Source organism: Galleria mellonella, unplaced genomic scaffold, assembly GCF_026898425.1.
Source record: "Galleria mellonella isolate WM207_F2 unplaced genomic scaffold, CSIRO_AGI_GalMel_v1 utg28, whole genome shotgun sequence".
Taxonomy (NCBI): domain Eukaryota; kingdom Metazoa; phylum Arthropoda; class Insecta; order Lepidoptera; family Pyralidae; genus Galleria; species Galleria mellonella.
Genome location: NW_026442064.1, coordinates 5,656,171 through 5,675,397, shown reverse-complemented (window position 1 = coordinate 5,675,397; position 19,227 = coordinate 5,656,171). Strand labels below are relative to the sequence as shown.

At 34.5% G+C, this 19,227-nt stretch overlaps 2 protein-coding genes across 2 annotated transcripts; both read right to left on the bottom strand.

Moving 5' to 3' along the window:
- Positions 1-2,699: 2,699 nt before the first annotated feature.
- Positions 2,700-15,010, bottom strand: LOC113521433 (paramyosin, long form). Its single transcript, XM_026906965.3, has 16 exons — positions 14,808-15,010; positions 14,675-14,731; positions 13,145-13,231; positions 12,469-12,635; positions 11,999-12,236; positions 11,689-11,808; positions 11,324-11,590; positions 10,373-10,619; positions 9,615-9,742; positions 7,898-8,010; positions 5,869-6,058; positions 5,656-5,790; positions 5,291-5,485; positions 4,560-4,655; positions 3,663-3,944; positions 2,700-3,435 (listed from the first exon to the last, which is right to left on the bottom strand). Exons 1-16 carry the CDS (start codon positions 14,916-14,918, stop codon positions 3,238-3,240), a joined length of 2,631 nt encoding a protein of 876 aa, XP_026762766.1. The 5' UTR covers positions 14,919-15,010; the 3' UTR covers positions 2,700-3,237.
- LOC116413275 (paramyosin, short form-like) lies at positions 6,096-7,867 on the bottom strand. The gene has a single exon (XM_031911403.2). It carries the CDS (start codon positions 7,017-7,019, stop codon positions 6,111-6,113), a length of 909 nt encoding a protein of 302 aa, XP_031767263.1. The 5' UTR covers positions 7,020-7,867; the 3' UTR covers positions 6,096-6,110.
- Positions 15,011-19,227: the final 4,217 nt, after the last annotated feature.

Sequence of the window (19,227 nt, the reverse complement as noted above, 5' to 3'; positions counted from 1 at the left end):
ACGCAGGTGAGATTACCATACCATTTACACCCATAAAAAAAACAATAGGTGTATACCAAATTTCGAGACAATTGGTTAAACCTTTGAGGCGCCAAGATATAACAAACAGACAAACTAACTTTATTTTATTTTAACAGGATAGTAATCAGTTTGATGGTAAAAAGTAACCGTGGCTAAAATACAATAGTTTTAATAGAAATTGTAATATAAAATAATAAGAATATTATTAAAATATGAAAATCAAAACACAAAATTTTAAAGCGAGCTGGATTTTTTTTAAGTATCATCGCTCATTTGTAACATAATTGGATTGGGTTACAGCACCCAATATTTTCATAGTTAAAATTTCACCCTTAAAATCGGGACTTAGCATTCAAGGAAACTGTGTGTTGGTAGGTATAACAAGAAAGTATCGAACTATTACACTTACAATTCTCTCCTACTGATAAAATTGTAAAAAAAATGATGTTTGTAGATGGGAAATAATTACGATTTCATTGAATAAGAAATATACATGATGTAAATGTAGTACTGCGCATGTGTAAATATTTAAGGACAAGGGGATATCTACGAAATACCAGGATAGTATAACCATACCAATATACTACAGATCTGAAATTTATAATATATATTTAAATAGATATTTTCCAAAAGAAATTACAGTTTTTTTTTTAATGCTAGAGTGCATAAAAGAGAAAATTAAAATTTGAAAATGATTCTTCCAGCCTAAGTGGGGTATCATATGAAAGGATTTCATTTATAAATTCTGAAACCGTACATAATTCGTTTCGTAGTTTTTTAATTACGACTGTAAATATAAAAAATATCACACCTCTTTTGTTATCTCTAATGTTTTTAAAACGGTAAATTTGAATTAAATACATTTTATAAAGGTAAATGTGAGATTAATGACAAAATTAATTATGGAAATTTAAGGTGTAATAGTTCTTAAATTACAGTTTTAAATTTTTTATAAAAATAAAATATTATATATCTTGTTATATTATGTTCTCTTAGTTACAAAAAGTTCACACTTTTAGCTATGTTCATTGTGAAGTTACAGGAGGTGGAAAATATTAATTGCTGCCAGAAAAGAATTCCCTTGATCCTCCCTCATACAGTAAGTACTTGCAGCAGGTCGAATACGAATAAAATACACCAATATCAGTGTAACGTACCATTACATTTTACAAACGAATGTAACTTGCAATCTGTCCAAATTACCAGGCTGTTATAAATGACAGGAGCATCTAATAATACAATTATTGCTTTCTGTATACTCTAACATTTACCTTGCTCTCAATGTATTAAGATTGAAAATACAATCATAATTTCTACCCAAGGGACCAGTAAAGATTACGATTTCATTCATATAGAAATATAAGAGATGTAAATGTAGCACTGCGCATGTGCAACATTTAAAAACAAAAGGTAATATCAGTAATCAATACAATAAAATTATAACTAGGCAATTACATTGGAAATATTTAATAAAAATTTATATAAGGGGCCTTAATAAGTGAAATAGTAGCCAAAACAATATTTTTTATAAGTTTTAAGTGTCTGTCTGTCTTTTTGTTCCAGCATCATATAAAAACAATTGCATTAAATTGAATGTGGTTTTCAGAGCTGTATTCCTGAAGACCTACTTTAAAATTTGATATAATATATTTTATCTTTGTACGTCATCCAAAAATGGTTTATTTTATTAATTTTACTATTTCAGAAATCGACGTGTACAAGTAGCGGGTAAAGAGCATATATTGTAAATGTACTTAATTTAATATTTAAATTGTAAAAGTGTAAAAGTGTTTTATAGCAAAAAATAGATAAATGTCAGCTGTCACGCGTAACATACTACAATGCACAGATCATAGTTGCTTCGAAATATATATATATATATATATGTATATATATATATATATATATATATATATATATATATATATATATATATATATATATATATATATATATATATATATATATATATATATATCTCTCTTCGAGTGTAAACTGTAGCCTGCCAATTTTTTTCTATTACATTGAGAGCGATGTAAATACGTCACTACTGGTAAACGGAAGCAGGTATTTTCCGCACAATGCAGAGATATTTTTTATTGACTTTACGTTTTTCTCAATTCTGTGCCAATTAAGTACGTCAGTTATTTGTGACGTTTTATCTTTACGTCTATTTTATTACACTTATCGTATTAACGTATATATCGTTTCTTAACACTTACAATATCTACCATAATACGGGGTACAGAATAGTTTTAGTTTCATGTTATTATTTAAGAAAAAATGAGAGAAAAAATATTTATTTAGTGCTTAATTTCACATATAATTGCAAAATTATTTAACAATAAACAAAAATGAAACGAAAAGCACTAAAATGGTGTCACTCAGCCATATGCCATGTTTTGAAACTGATTTTTTATTTATTCAGGGGAAAATTAGACATAATATACAAATCATTTGATTATATTTATATGCAGATTAATTAGGTATATTATATATATTGACTGATCTGTTTACTACTCGTGTGATACGTATTCAGGGTCTGTCCAGGATTATTTATTAAAATATGTCTCATAAGATTAAGTATTTTTGTACGGGTGTTTAATAAACACCATTTTCCTATTAGTACAGGTTCGTCGATAAGCAGATATTGGTTATCGTGAAAATAAAATACGATCTACTTTTGAACTTTTATTGCTTTTTTTGGTTTCTTTAACATAAATAGCATTTATTTTTAAATTAATACAAATTACAATTACAAACGTACAATATGTATTGCACCATTAATAAATAATAATATAAAATAATCTTTTATTTAAACTACTGTACCTAAAATACGGTACATAACGACATTGTTTTAGCGCCGGTGACCTTATAATAGAAAAATATCGAAAAAAAAGCTTATAGAGTGTTTGGTTCCTTTATTTGGTTGTTTTAGCGTTACATTTAAAAAATGGTGGCGGGATGAGCGGTCGGCGATCGGCCATAGTGTGGAGACACGGCAACGTTAGGGCGAGCCTAGCGCCGAGCGCCCGTCCCTACTCGCAAACTCCACAATAGATGATGCCATTACACAATTGAGTTTACTAGCGCCATCTATCGTATAGATCATACATCACTTAACGAACGACTAGGCTTATTATACCCGACCGGAATTGCGCCCCGATATTAACTGGTGAAGAGAAATGCTGGTGTTGGGGGCGAATGGAAGGGCGCTCACTCTGTGCTGAGAGCGCGGGACTCCTGGACCAGATAAACCTGGGAGCCGGGCACTGTTGAGGTGGTGACGAAGGTGCGGTGCTTGGCGCGGATGAGCGACAGGTTGCTTTCAGCGACATCAGCACGGTCCTCGGCAGCTTCGAGCTCACGTTGGAATCGTCGTACCCTCGTTACACTCTGTTGGGAGACACCCTCCTGGAAAACAAGAATGTATGGAACATTAATTTAATAATGCAATTACAAATTAAACATATTTTTGAGTTTTTACCATATAGTTATAATAAAAACAAAGTATTTATCTGAATAAGTCGTATAAGTCAGATTCCGTATGAGACAAATAGATAAAATCAAGTGCTAAAGGCAATCTACCTTATGGAATTAAATCATATGTTTAATATACAAATATACGCCGTAAATTATACCTGTTCAGCCAACTGCCTCTTGTAGATGTTGACCTTCTGGGTAGTCTTCTCCAGGGAGTCTTGCAGCAGAACGATATTCTTCTGGTCTTCCTCACATTGGATCATGACCTCCTTGAGCGAGCGTTCCTTCTTACGGAGGATCTTGATAGTTTCAGCATGTCTCCTCTTTTCTTCATCCAATTCCAATTCCATATCCTTGATGCGGGCTTCCAATTTGCTGATGATGCGTTTGCCACCGACAATGGCATTAGCCTCAACCTCTTCGAGGCGGACGGAGATGTTCTAAAAAAATAAACAAAATGACTTAACCTCTAACTAATAAATATTTCTTATCAGTGTCTATTTATAATGGGATAAAGCCTACTTGTTTCAAAAACTGGGGTCTTATAAGGGATTGGGCCATAATAGATCAATGTAGGTTTTTATTTAATCAACAAAAACAGAATGGTAACTCCGCAAGTATTACTGGTATATCCTGGAAGGGTATCAGTGAGGAATGATAGGTGAGTATAGAAACCAGTCAGTAAACCCATTATGACGAATTTAACAAGAAATAACCACGGTAATTTCTAGGGGAAACCGCTTGAAGGTCAACCTGATAGAATGTATAGCAGCCATTGGGTCGTTAGACATTTCATTACTAACTATTCCTTTAGCTCCGGTCGATGTATGTTCCTCTAGGATAAACTAATATTAATTTAAAATATTTGTATATTAATTTATTCTCCGTTTTCACCAAAATATATGCCGGAATTCTTATTGTCCTTATATATACGAGTATGAAATGTGTCTAAAATTTCATATACTACATAATGCATATTTGTTGGAAACGCAATGTGATACTAATAATAACAGCTAATCTCTGATGAGTGGAATAATAAAGGATATTGAACTGACCTTGACTTCGATTTCAAGGGATTTCTTGACAGCTTCGATCTTCACGATCCTTTCCTGCTCCTCATGCAGATGCTCCACGGTGTGTTTTAGTTCAGTCTGTAAATTTGTAAAATCTTTTGAAATATAACATGACTAATAGTAATTCTTATTTGTAGTGTGATGCCTTTTTAAGCCAAATTATATTTAGTTATATTTAGCTTGGAAAGACTGTATCGCCTGAATACTATAACTATAAATAACTTGATAGTATTTATGAATATAACTGTAAAAATAGATAAAAAGTTTTTCTTAGAATATACAATTAAATTAATTTAAATCAATGTAAGTAATCGTTAATGGCATTAAAGTGGAAGTGTGTGTAAAGTTTTTTTTTTTGCTTCTTTTGGCATCTCAACAGTTAAAAGCAAATTAATATAGTAAATTTGGCATAAAAAGTGCATTTTTTTTATTTTGATCATTCAGTAAGTGCCCGTAAGATAATAAAAATAATTGTTATAATTGGTGATGGTTAAAATGTAATGAATTGATAAATAAACTACTACTAATATTAAAAATCTGAAAATTTGTACAATATTTTTTAATAGTTGTACAATATTAGAATGATATTTAGAATAGAAAAAAGTACACATGTAATGAATTCACCTATAAGATATAATTTTCATTATAATTCATCTACTAACATTCAGCCATTATTAGAATTTTAAACAACTGTAATAAGGAAAATAACTAACCTGAACACGTTGGTATCTTTCGTCAGCGACACGGAGTTCCTTGGTGATTTCGTCATAATCAGCAGCGACCACAGCGAGTTCTTGCTCGATCTTTGCCTTGCTGCTGGACAGGTTCACGTTGATGACCGTCAGTTCGTTGATACGGGTCTGTGCTTCCTCATAGGACTGCTCGACTGTACGTTTAGCACGAAGGGCCTGTAAATGTTCATATTAAAACTTAGTTTGTCATCAAATGCAAGTCTGTTAAGATACATAAACTTTGTTGAAGACATTTCATAATTTTATGCTTTGAACATGACTTTTTAAGATTAATATTAATAATTTTGAAATAAAATAATTTTATTTAATAAATAGAAATTACAAACCTGCTCATAATTGCCACGAATCTCTTCAACTTCGCCAGTGAGAGATTGTATCCTGCGCTGGGCGACGCCGTACTGATCGAGTGTCACCTGGAGTTGTCTTTGGACTTCATCGTAGTGAGTTTGGATCTCTGTGAGCTGATGAAATAAATTATATTATTATTTTCTTTCGATGTATGGCATGAGTTGAGAACATTTATCAGTTCAAAATATTACCTGCAGTGACTGTTTCTTGATGGTCTTCTGCAAATCAATGTTGGTCTTGTTGGCGACATCAAGAGAAAGTTCAAGTTCAGTGATTTGGATTTGGAGCTTCTTCTTGATGCGGGTAACTTCAGACTTCAGCTTGGTCTCGGCTTCAACAACACGAGCATTCAGTTGTTCGATCTCGATGCTGGTCTGCTTGCTGTAACAAAATTATCTCATAATTTTTAATTTCTTGAAAAACAGTACTTCAGTTATGAAACCTTATTATACCTTCTATCAACTATAACATTCGTATTTAAACTTTCAAATTCCTTTAAAGTCTCTTTTAATTCTTGTAAAGTAATAAGATAAGAGTCGTCTACAATAATTGGCGCTTCCGTTTTTATTCTAACAATACACGTTGTCGGTGAAACTTCACGAATAGTTCTAATGGTTTCTGATACTGTCTCTTCCAATTTATTTTCTAATTTGCTTGATAGAGTTTCTTGCAAAGCTTCGTTCATAATTTTCTTAGATAAGATAGCATAATTACGGTCTACTCTCTTTTTAATATCGGAATCTAGATTTCGAAATTTTCCCTCAGACACATTTTTTCTACTCTCGTCTAATAATACTTGTGCAATGGCTCCAGCTGATTTACCTCTGTACATTAAAGCTTTACTTTTCAATTCTGCACCCACATTTGCTTCAGCTTCATATAACTGGAGTTCCTTTTCTATTTCTGCCATTCTCTTTTTTTGCCTTTCAGCTTTTATTTTTTCTCTATCTATCCTTTTCTTTTTAGTTTTTGTAGAAATACTTTCAACTCCAACATGTTTTGTAACGTTGGCTGCTGCAGCGGTAGCAACAACGGAAAATGGCGTTCTTTTTGTTACATCAAATGTATTGAGATCACGTTTTGCATGTGCGGCGACTTCACGAGATAATTTTGCTACTTCCTGTTCAGAATACGTTTGTACTTTACCAAATTTATATTTATCTAGACCTCTTTCGTTATTCCATGGCAAATGCGGCAAGGTTCTTGGTGCACCATTTTCTTTAGCAGAGATGTAGTCAATCATAGGCTGATAGTAATTAATCCCATAGCCATAATTATCTTCGTAGACAGCAGTAGGAGGTCGCGTCCATTTATTGTAGTTAGGCACCTTAACCGGTGCCATGGCGAGTCAATTAAAAGAATTACTAATAATGATTAATATCGATCGTTTCGAACATGTGGCGGCAGGGCTCGAGGTCGAGAAATTGGGCCAGCGATGAAATCAACGTTGTCTTTTGTACATTTTCGCTAGCACTTATTGCCAAAGGTGTATGTGATCACCGTTAATATTCACCAATCAAATGCGCAGTTATATATAAACAAGTTGTGTGCCAATAAAATTTGAGAGGTATCTAATAAATAATTTTATTTAGAACCTAGATCTCCGCCAGAGAACTTTTAGTTGAAAGTCGGAAACTTTACAATATAGCTAAGATTCTGTGCAGAACCGTAATGACAGGAGATTAGTGGTATAAGCCGTAGAGTATAATAGTTTATATGATATATAAGGAGCTTTAATTGGCTTAGTTCCATTATTGAAACTGTGTCATGGTTGCAATGGTTGAAATCTACCCGCCGCGTACCTTCATGACAGACATCAGTCAACAGGGCTAGGGGAAGTGGGGCATTGGTGTTGAAAGATAGTCTACGTACAGTTCTGGGTTGGAGCTCGTTCAGTGTAGTGCATACAGTTTTATTCATTCTAGCTTCAGCATTTTCCGTGTAATATTCATTTTTATGCTTCTAATACATTTATCACGTAAGTTGACATGTGTTCTTTTGCTGATATTGGTGTATTTATCAATAAATTTTGTATGTGAAGATATAATTTTAAATGGGGGAAAATTATAAAGCGAAAATATATTTCAGTTATGTTGAAAAATAACTTTCTGATATGAAATAGTATTTGTGAGTGAATTCGTTCACTTTATGTGTATAATGAATATTAACTATATATTTTAAGTTCTGCTTTACATTTTGTTTCCATGAAAGTGTACTAACCGGATGGCTTCAATCTCTTCATCCTTCTCCTGGAGACGGCGTTCGGCCTCATGACGGAACTGGCCCAATTCAGCCGTCAGCCTCTGCGCACGCTGCTCCTCAGCTTTGCGGCCCTAAGTACAATATTTTTTTTTAATAGTAAGTGGTACGAAAGAAACAGTGTTATTGATTATAATTTTTAATTTATATGTGTGTGTTTAATTTATATCTTTAATGTGATTGATTTATTAAAAATTACCATCCAAATTATATTTAGTATTAGTCATTATTTTCAAATAAAATTTCCATTTTATATAATTATTTATTTTAATTTTTTTTAATTATTAATTATATGAACAGAAGAAGCAGTGACTGCAACTTCGAATGTAATGGTATGGTAAATGATATTCTGAATACTAGAATGAAAATATTGTTAGAAGTTGTTTGTATAAGAAAACATTGCCGGAATCAAGGTAAGTATATTGAATAATTTAATTAAATTGTATGCTTTTGCGATTGTACGCTGTTATCTATTATCTATTAATAGTAATAAAGGAGCGAACTAGAAGAAATAAACGAGTAGCGAAGGAGCGAATAGTCTATCTAGTGGAAAATATATTGTGGCCTGAATAGCGCCTATCGGTATAAACAGTACTGTAACCATTACAGATTTTACTTTAACATATATCATCGTATTATATTGTCATAGCATCTTTAATATTTGCTACATCAAAGTGCATGCAACATTTCATGGAAAACCGGCGATATTTAAAAAGAGTAGAATAAATTATCATTATGTACACATAAGTACCAAGTAAATTTATGCACTGTACTAGCAATTGTAAGAACTTTTGCTGAGCGGGTAAATTTTATCATGTTGAATGTTATACCTAGTTTTAATAATAACAACTTATTTAGAGTTATCTTCTTACAATTGTTCTTTTAGAATAGAATATATTATTTTTAAATCTTTCTGCAATAGTTGATTAGTGATATATAGTCTGAAGTTATTGGGCCATCCTGATTTTTAAATCCTTGATCAGTTTAAATACAAATTGTATGTTTGAAAAATGTATTACTTTAATTAGAGATCCTTAGTCAAGTGACGTGGGTAAAACAGTTGCACCTAAATAGTAATATGTAATAATATTCTCGTCGGATAAAAAAGACGTAAACAATTTTATATGGCATATATATACGTATACTGCGCGAGTTGGTATACACTGACCTACATTCAGAAATCCTAAATACATGTTGAAATTAAATACATATAAACATAAATAATTTTTTTTTTTGTGCAATCAATAACAGTGCGTACCTATACTCGTCCTCGATTTATAAATAAAATTCTATTTTTATTTGTACGGAAATCTGGCATGGCTTTGCAACATCAGTAAATTTTATTTAATATCCGAATGCATGCCAACTTGTTACTAGCAACAAAATTAATATTCACATTATAGGTAGTTAAAATACTTGCTTGTAGTGATATGAATTTTTACACATAAATTGAATTAATAATGACAATGTAATCTTTCAAATTGTAAAATAATTTCAACATAATTTCAAACATGCAATATGTATGTCACCCTGAAGATATCAATTTTCTACACTTTAAAATGATAGTACCTATTTACGATAATTAATTATTATATTTAAATTTTTGTAATGAATGTGAAAGTAAAAAATTGTCTGATGATGATGATAATGATGAATCTCTTGTATACTAGATACTCACGGCCTCAGCTTCCTTGTAGGCGGCGGTGAGTTCCTCTCGCTCGTTCTCAAGACGGCGCAGCTCGATCTCGAGCTCGTGAAGACGGCGGTTCAACTCCGTGAGGTTGGCACGGGCATCGTGCAATTCATCTAGAAAACAAAGTTCATCATTCATCATCATCTTTCATCACTATCGTTTCATTCATTAATTATCTACTGTCAAACATAGGCTTATATAAATATAATATGTCTATAGAGCCATAGAAGCTATAGGTATAAGAAAAGGACTTGAGCCACGTGCATGCAATGACTCACTGCAATGCATTTGTTATATTCGTGATATACAATAATTGCATGCGCTTTCCCTGTGTTCGCCAAGTTTCAAGATATTACATGTATATCAAAAATTTTTACTAATATTTTAAATAAAGTGACTTGGTTCTGTTACCTCTTGGTGTCTCAATGGCTCAACTAATTACTATGAAATTTGGAATGCAGGTACTATACGGGACAAAGAAGGGAAAATGCTTATTTTATCCCAGTTAGTGAACATAACCCGATCATTCACGAAATCACGGCTAAAAGTTAGTATCGATATAAACATTTTAATAGTTCATAATAGTTTCAATAATAGTTTCTAGGCCGTCTTGTTTATATATGAAGGCCTCTGACGTAGTATACTAGACGACGTTTTACGTGTTCTTCGAAGCACGGAACAATATTTTTTTAAATGGTACAAACAGTTATAAAAATATATTAGGATTTAGAATTAACACATACCACCCAGCTTTTTGTTCTCGCGGCCAAGGGCGTCCTTTTGCTCACGGGTCTTGTCGAGCTCGTGCGAGACGCGCTGCAGCTCGGTTTGCTTGTTGCGCAGGTCACGCTGCGACACCTCGTACAACTGCACCGTCTCCTCCAACCGCGACTTGATCTCGATGTTGACGCGTTCCAACTGTTCCGTCCTCTTTTGAAGCTCCCTAGCTGTGCCGTTGGCCTTCTCCAGGTCGATGATGAGGACCTCTACCTACAAAAAACATAAATAATTACAATTAATGAAGTAATTAAAAATCACTGCCATATAATAAGTGCCATACGATATTACTGACCGCCTGTTTTATAAGCTTGAATAATAAAATAAATAATAATAATACAGGATGTATTATTCGGAACCAGGCAACGAAAATCTGGAGGCACGTCCCAATACTCTTAGATCTGAGACAGGAAACAGGAAAGTTCTTTTTTTAAGTTGGCCCCTTTGAAAATCTAACGCGAGACTTCGTATATAGAAAAAAACATGCTTACTACTATGCTAGTAAGGTCGCCTGAAAGTAACTAATTTACTTGTAACAATATTTAAACTTTATTGTCGATTAACTTTTACACATGTTACTAATTTGCTTGGGATAATTTTATCTAGTGGGGTATATTAAAATATGTCGTTGATAGTAATGAAGAATTATTCTGATTGGAATGTCCCGAAATCACAAGGCTTATAATAGTCACTGTGACGAAAAAAAATGGTACAATTAAAAGCGATAAGATGTCTCTTAAATCACTGTCATTTTGTAATTATTTATAAATAATGAATGTGTCTTTTAACGATAGTATAGCACTTGATAAAAATTATTTTCTTCATCAAAAATTACGTTGATGGGACAATTACAATTTTATAATGAATATTTTTCAAGTCAAAATAAATGCAACATTTGTTTTTTTTTTATATATTACCTCACTTTGCAGACGAGACTTCTGCTTTTCAATGTTGCTGATCTTGGCGATAAGTGTCTCAATTTGTTCTTCTTGTTCCTGGATGCGGGCGGAGTATTTACGACGGATCTCCTCAATCTCCTCAGCCCTAGCGGCGGCTTCAGATTCGTACTTGACTCGCCAGTGCTGGACCTCACCATTGGCCTTGACAAGCTGACGCTCCAGGTCCAAACGAGCCTCAGACTCCTCCTCGAGTTGTACACGAACGGACTCCAGATCAATCTCAACCTGGAATATAAAGAATTTCATTAAAAATGGGAAGTGTCACACAAAACAATAAAGAACGATCATATATAGGTTAAAAAAAAATACAGTGAATATCTCACCTGGTGAAGGTTGGCTTCGAGCAAAGAACGCCTCCTGTCCTCATCCTCAAGCCTGCGGCGGGAGTCTTCGAGCTGGCTGGCCAACTGGCTCTTAAGGTATACTACGTTTTCAATGTTCACCTAAAAACGACCTTGTGATTAGAGTTAGGTAAAATTGAAATGGATGTACTTGAGTATTTAATTTACACAATACTCCTATAGTGTGTAAACTAAACACGCATAAGTTTAAAAATTGGTTTAAAAGAAATTTGTAGTGTTAATTAATATTAAGAATTGATATTATAATTGTTACAATGTTATAAATAATTACCTTAAGATCTTGGACTTCCTTAATGAGCTCGACATTCTCCTGAGATAGTCGTTGCTTGTGGGAAGTGATATCCACAATTGTTCTGTTCAGCTCCTCGATTTTGATGTGCAGCTCGCTAATGCTGATCTCCAATTTCTCGCATGTCTTTGAGATAGTGATCTTTTCTTTGGTCACATTTTCCACTTGGGCCAACAGCTCGTAAACTTCAGCTTGGAACTTGGATTTTTCTTTCTCGCTCCTATTGACAAAGAAACATTTCGTGCCATCACAAGATAATAATAAAATTATAATGATATCGATGGAAAGATTAAAGAATCATTGCATCGATGACTTCTAGTAGACGCACAGCATTACTCGCAAAAGAAGATTGTTCGCACAGCATAATCTAAACGTACACAAAACAGGTACACGATGTATTAGTTTACGATGATGAAATGTGTCAAATACAATGAGAGCAAACGTGATCTCACCTGGCTTTGCTTTTGGTAAGCTGGTCGATTTGTTCCTGGAAATCGTTGACAATCTCTTGGTGCTTCTTCTTGAGCAAGTGGGCGGTCTCCTCGGACTCCAGGTGGACATCTTCCAGTAGTTTGCGGAGCTTGGTGAGTTCGGTGTCGCGTTTTCTGTTGATCTCGAACTGAAAAATGTACAGATTCATTTCAAAAATGCGACCCCATCCATGCCAGGGGTGTATATTTGAAATATTATAAAAAATATATGTTAAAACAAGATTTTTTAAACACTAAATTCTACATAATTGTGTTTCGTGATTATTTCTAACATGGATGTTATATGTTTATTTTTTCCTGTGAAATAAACAAAATTAATTCATTCAATCGCATAGCCAAATAAATCGCACTTGCAATATAAATATTAAGATTTGCCATTGCAATAACAATAAAAATTATTAAATATGACACTGTGTGTAGAAACAAAGTCCATTTCTTGAAATCTATATATTCTTCTGTCTCTTCTTTCCAAGATTAACCTATGCGAGATTCTTCAGGTATCTTCAGGTTTCCTCAATTTCAGTTTGTATACAGATTGTTGCTTCATAACATCATGTTTTTTCAAGAAGTCTTCAAAAGTTTGATGAAAATAGCTTATTTCTATTAGTTATATTGGTAAGTGTATTTTAATATTTACCTGACTTTCAGCTCCACCTTCAGCTTCCTCTAGCCTTTCAGAGAGTTGAATGACTTGCACGCTTAAATCTGCCTTTTCCCTCTCGATCTGCGAATGTTTAAAAGATTAAATAATAATCTAACAAGATTTAACATAGAAATAAGATCCTATTGGATAATTAATAATGCAATAGAAAACTGTCTTAAAAGTTTCAGTCATTTTTCTATGTGGGCCTGTGTTATGTAGACACCAATGGAACGATTTGCATGAAATTCAGCAGAGACAGCTTAAAGTCAAGGTTGAACATAAAGTGTATTCAAAGGTGTTAATGAAAATTTCATGCGGATGTTTGTTAAGGATTTTATCTAGTAGTATTCAAGTTCTTTTATTAACAATTATTTTCTTACTAAGCTCATTGAATAGAAAGATCGATTTTGTTGAATTTACTTAAACGTGCCTGAATTTTGAGTGAACAATAAATTCAGTTGAAAATAACAACAGACAAATCACTGCAAGAATTTCTTTTTGAATTGTTACATTGAAAATGTTGGTTAGTTTATTATTAATACATTAATAATCGTTAGTTACCTATAACCAGTTCCTATATAATAATTTTTCTGACTGTTACGTAACAATCGAGTTACACCTTAACGACGTCCTTCACATATTTTCACATTGTGCTTTGTCTATAATAAGAATCGGTTCACATCTCACGATGACTGTGACTAACTCGGATATTTTCGCCACTCATACCACGGTCTATTATTATATTTCAATATTGTGGCATTCTCAACGGGAACGAGCATCATTTGGCCCAGTTTCAAAAGTGAGACCGGAGAGCGAGAAGTTGAGATTTCAGAGAATGCTTTCGCTACGCGGCTAAATATATCACGCGGTCAGCGAGTAGGCGCAGGCGCGTCGAGCGGTGAGCGACGAGCGAGCGATGAGACCACGGGAGGAGTTGGCTGACGGCAGTTGGTGCGCCAGCATATATGCTCCAATGCAATATTCAAAAATAGAATGAATAAATATCGATCTCTCATCTACATATTGAATGTCCAATAACACATCAAACCAATGATATTGAACTTTGCAAATCATAACCACGGATATTCAATAAAAACCAAAATATACTCGATTTTCAGTTATACTTTTCACATAATAATTTAAAAAAATTGATAATTTTGAAAGGATTTTTAATTTAAATTCAACTCAGATTTTTCGGTAACTGGTTAAAGCCAAAACACAAACACAAATGCTGAAAATATTAATTAATTAGTAAAAATTGTGTGAATTTTCCGGAAAACTGCAAGGTTAGCTGCGTTGGTCAAACATTTCAGGGTCGAAGTTGAGGAGGTCTAAGTTGTTTCTGGTGATCGCTTAGTGACCTGAGGTCAGTTGTTATCCAAAGGGTGTGAAGGGAAGCAATAATGAAGTGGCGATATTAATAGAGGTGTGGAGACGCGCGCCCCGCCTACACCTGAGGCGGCGCGCGCCCGCTATGGCCGTTGCGTCTGCGGATATCACATTTCGCATGCTCGAGGAGCTTACCCTCTGACGCAGCTCCCTTTCGGATTCCAGATCATCCTGGAGGAGACGGATCTTGTCCTGAAAAATACAATATATTCTATCATGTCTCCGTAAACACTTCACAAGCACTGCACTAGTTTCGAGAGGCTGGTACCTCCAGCCTGGAGAGAGCACTCAGGTCGGCGCTGTACTCGATGTTAACGTCGGTGGTGCCGCCGCCGCTGCTGCGGTAGGTGTACTTGGAAGTCTTCGCCACGGCGGACATTGTCGCTGTTCGTCTCTCGGTCGGCAGTCGGCGCTACGTTACCGGTCGGGCACCGTTCGACTAGTGAGAGCGGGTGCGGGCGGCGCGCGCGCACAAGCCGCCGCTCCTCGTCCTCCGCGCGCCCCGCGGTCCGTCCCGCGCTTGCAAACCAGCGCGGCTCCAGGGCGGCCGGCCGGCTGGAGCTCGCGGATCGTGTTACCACCCCCGCGCACCCCCCTCTCAGCCTTTTATAGACACGCCCGTCTTGACGCCGTCGCGGTAGACGTCTAATTGTTTTGACCAAAATTTGGCAAAACCCTTTACGTACCAAAAATGTTATAGGGCGTGCAGGTGAAATGCACGGTGTCAGTAATCGTTGGGGACACAGGCGTTGCTCGTGAGTGGGGTTAGGCCGTGGGCGGCGAGAGCAGGTCCAGTCACTTCCTGGTGGATTCCTGCCGGTCCCTGGCAGCCGGCCGCATTGAATGCCACTATCAGCTGAACTTCACAATGAACTTCTTTCTTCTTTGAATTACCCCCAGCAGTCCGCGACCACGGCCCGATGTTTACAAACATTAATTAAATCTAATTTTACTTAGCCGTTTATCGTGTAAGTAAAGATGTTTAGACAGGTTCAGTGTAGGATCATAAACGAACTTTAGCTCATCCGAAACTGTTTTGTCGTATGAATATTCAATATGTATCTTCATTATGATAATCTTAATATTTGAGTATTCAAATAAATTTTAATAACAAATAAATTAATGTTGATACAGAAAAAAATTAATTAATATGCAAAAATTTGCGGTTATTTAATATCCGTAGCACTTCGTAGAAGTTTTCGTAGAGGCCAGGAACGGGACCAAAAAAATTTCCAATATAAAAGACTAGGTTTTAGATATGTTTCAAAATGTAATTTAATAGTAAATATTTTATTATATACATAGTATATAAAAATGTTTTAACGAAAGTGTACAATTGGAAAAAATCGGAAAAAAACAGGATGAACACAAACCCATCGCCTTAACTTACATTTTTAGGGCATTCATATTAAGAAACCAGACCTTTTTCACACAATAAATCCCAGACTCGGGGGAGAAGGGATTGTTAGTAATATGGATTAGTAGTTCTATTGCTAGCAATATGCCTTGTCAGTCGACCGTCGACCTTCACGTGGAATTCCTTCCTGGAAACCATCCTGCTGAATTCCAGGTGTATTCATCACGATGGGCTAACTGATCTGCCTTTTCATCTTAATCTATCATCCTTCACTGGTGTCCCGCCAGTGTATACCGTCAGAGTAGGTGGGGTTACCATGCTATCATCATTTATTAAAAAAAAACACTGAGACCCAAGCCACTTTAGAAAAGTTCGTTTCGAAACGAACCAGTCCAGTCCGGTCTGTAACGAGTCCAGAGATCAAGAATCGAACTCTGGACTCTATTATCGTAAGGCAGCGCCCGTCTCTCCAAGCCCCTGAGGTCGTACGGGTGGTTTGTAAAGATTTTCAATACCATTTTAACGTTTTATTCGCTACTTTTGAATAAAGGGTGGAATAATATAATAGTATTGTACATCCGTATTGAATTTAAAAATTTAAAACAAAGTATTGACTGTAGTATTTATTATATTTAATTTTTCATTATTAATAAACCATTATGTAGTATATAACATTAATTGTACAAAAGAGGTTTGTTTGAACGCCAAATACTTCGAGTATTTGGCGTTCCACTGTTTCTGTCTACCCTAATGGGAGACAGGCGTGACAGATATGCATGTATGTATAACATTAATTAAGTGTTTATAGAATTTAATGTATGCGTATAAGGACGGAAGAGAACTCAGTTCTGTTTAACTATCGCGTAAAGTGTTACTAATATTATAAATGTGAAAGTGAATTTGTTTGTTTGTTACTTTATAGAGCCTTAACGACTGAACCAATCACTATGAAATTTAGTATACACGTAGTGTATGGTGTGGAGAATATAGGCTATTTTTATCCCGGTTAACAAAAATTATATATCTTTGTCACGCGGACGAAACCGTAGGTAAAAATTAGTAATAAATGATTTTGTGAGATGCATAGAGTTTTATGTGTATATGAACATTTAATATATGATTTCTGTGGGACGATAGTTACTACGAAACTACCTGGAGTCATCCAAAAGATTCAAAAATAGAACGTGCAAATGAAATGTCACGATATTTTCTGGTCTCTCTCTATAAACTGAGACCAATATTAATCATCGCTTTATTTTAGTCATGCAACTGTATGTACAATCTTTAAGAAAATAGCCAACAATTATGGAAGGATTCCAGTTAAGTTTTTTATTCAAAAATATACATATTACGACGAAGCAAAAAGGAAAGTCATGATTTATAACGTTTATAATATGTTATGTATATATAAATCTTCATTTGTTGCCTCGTATTTTCTAAACTATTTATCATAATTTGACAAATAGCACCTATCGTTGGTAGCGCTTTGATCGTCCGCTGGTTCTAGGATTTTCGACGTTATATTAAATTGAAAGTGGCGCCCTCTAGTGGACATAAAATTGTGAACTTAATTTTTTTTAATAATACAGTGTTGAGTATCAAATGAAAGGGCTTAATTAACACATTTGTTATTTATTGCTGGCGGTTTTACTTGTATATACACAATACTTGGGATTTATTCCTGAAATTGCATTTCAAAGGTAAGTCAAATATATTTTGTGAGTCAATAAAAGAATTACTCCAAAATAATTTAAATAAAAAGTAATTTCAAATACTAAATCCTGACTATTGAAAAATTACGCCCTAAAAAGTATGGAACAAGAAACTTTTACATTTAGACGACATCGAAACTTTAAAAAAAAGAGTATTTTTTTTTTAAAAGGCCGGTAGCATACCTGTAATACCTCGTGTGTAATACCTGTAATACTTGTGTACCTCGTGGGCAGCGTAGTTACTTACCATCAGGTGAGCCGCATGTCCGTTTGCTCCCTGTGTTACAAAAGAAAAATTCTCATACGAAATTTTTATATACAAACTATTCAGTATTTATTGTCTACTAGCTTTTACCCGCGACTTCGTGCGCTCGGCCGGGATATGTGTACTATTCGGGATAAAAAGTAGGCTATATTCTTCTTTTTCACATAGTATATGTATACCAAATTTTAACATTGATTGGTTACGCCGTTAAGGCGTTATAAGGTAACAAACAAACTTACTTCTTTCATTTTTATAATATTCATCATCGTCATATTAGCAGTTTTCTTTCCACTGCTGATCATAAGCCTCCTCTCACTAGGAGGTTTTGTTAGTAGTTGCTACGCTTGGCAAGTGGGTTGACAACCGCAGTTAGGCTTTGGTGTTTTTTTTTATGCATAACAAGATGAGAAGAGATTTTTTAATTCCATACTTTTTAAGCCTTTTTTTTTTAATAGTCGGATTTTAGTTTTTGAATTTACTTTTGTGTCCACATCTTACGTCCATATGTAATCCTCATAAAATCATAAGAAGTCAATTAGTATATATCGGTATAAATAATAAATAAATAAATAAATAATCTTTATTTCACCCTTTGTTACAATATAGTTTGAAGTCCCTAACTCCCGAGGTAGGTATGAAAAAAACCTGTGTTTCAGGAGTTAGTGCCCTCTTCCATATGTTGTTGTTTTACATTTTTTGTGAAACAATATGAAACAGAGAAGTAACAAATATAAAAACAAAAATTACAATGGAGCCCATAATTTTAGAGAAGACGGTATAGGCTGTCAGGGCACCAATGAGAGATGACAGGTGAGGATGAAAGCACGTCAGTTGGATTATCGTTACAAATTCATTAAGAATTAACTATAGCGGTTCCAAGGAGGACCGCTCAGAGGTCAAGCTGACAGAGTATATTGCTTGTAATGGGGCCGCTAGTCCTCGTTACTAACAATCTCTTCCCACCAATGATATTGTCACCCTGGTGAGGTACTAGTAAATGATTAGGTGAATAAAAATAAAATAGGTAAAAATGAGGATGAAGTCAGATCAGGTGGCCCATTAAATTATTAATAAGTAAATATATACACGGTACTTGTTTTACACGTTTTCGCTTTTACACGGTTTTCCAAATAAGTTTTTTTTTTGTTTTTATCGCACTCTACTAAATGCTACTGTGTTTGAACACGTGCGCTGTGTACACATCTCACGGGGAATCCCGAGCTTATGTTGTGACTTGCTGCACATGCACACTGTGTCTGTATTTCTTCGCATAAAATTAAAGTTTTCACAAAATTACATCACAACTGTTAAATAGCAAAATTATGCATTTTCTGCAAGCTTTTCGATTTACAGG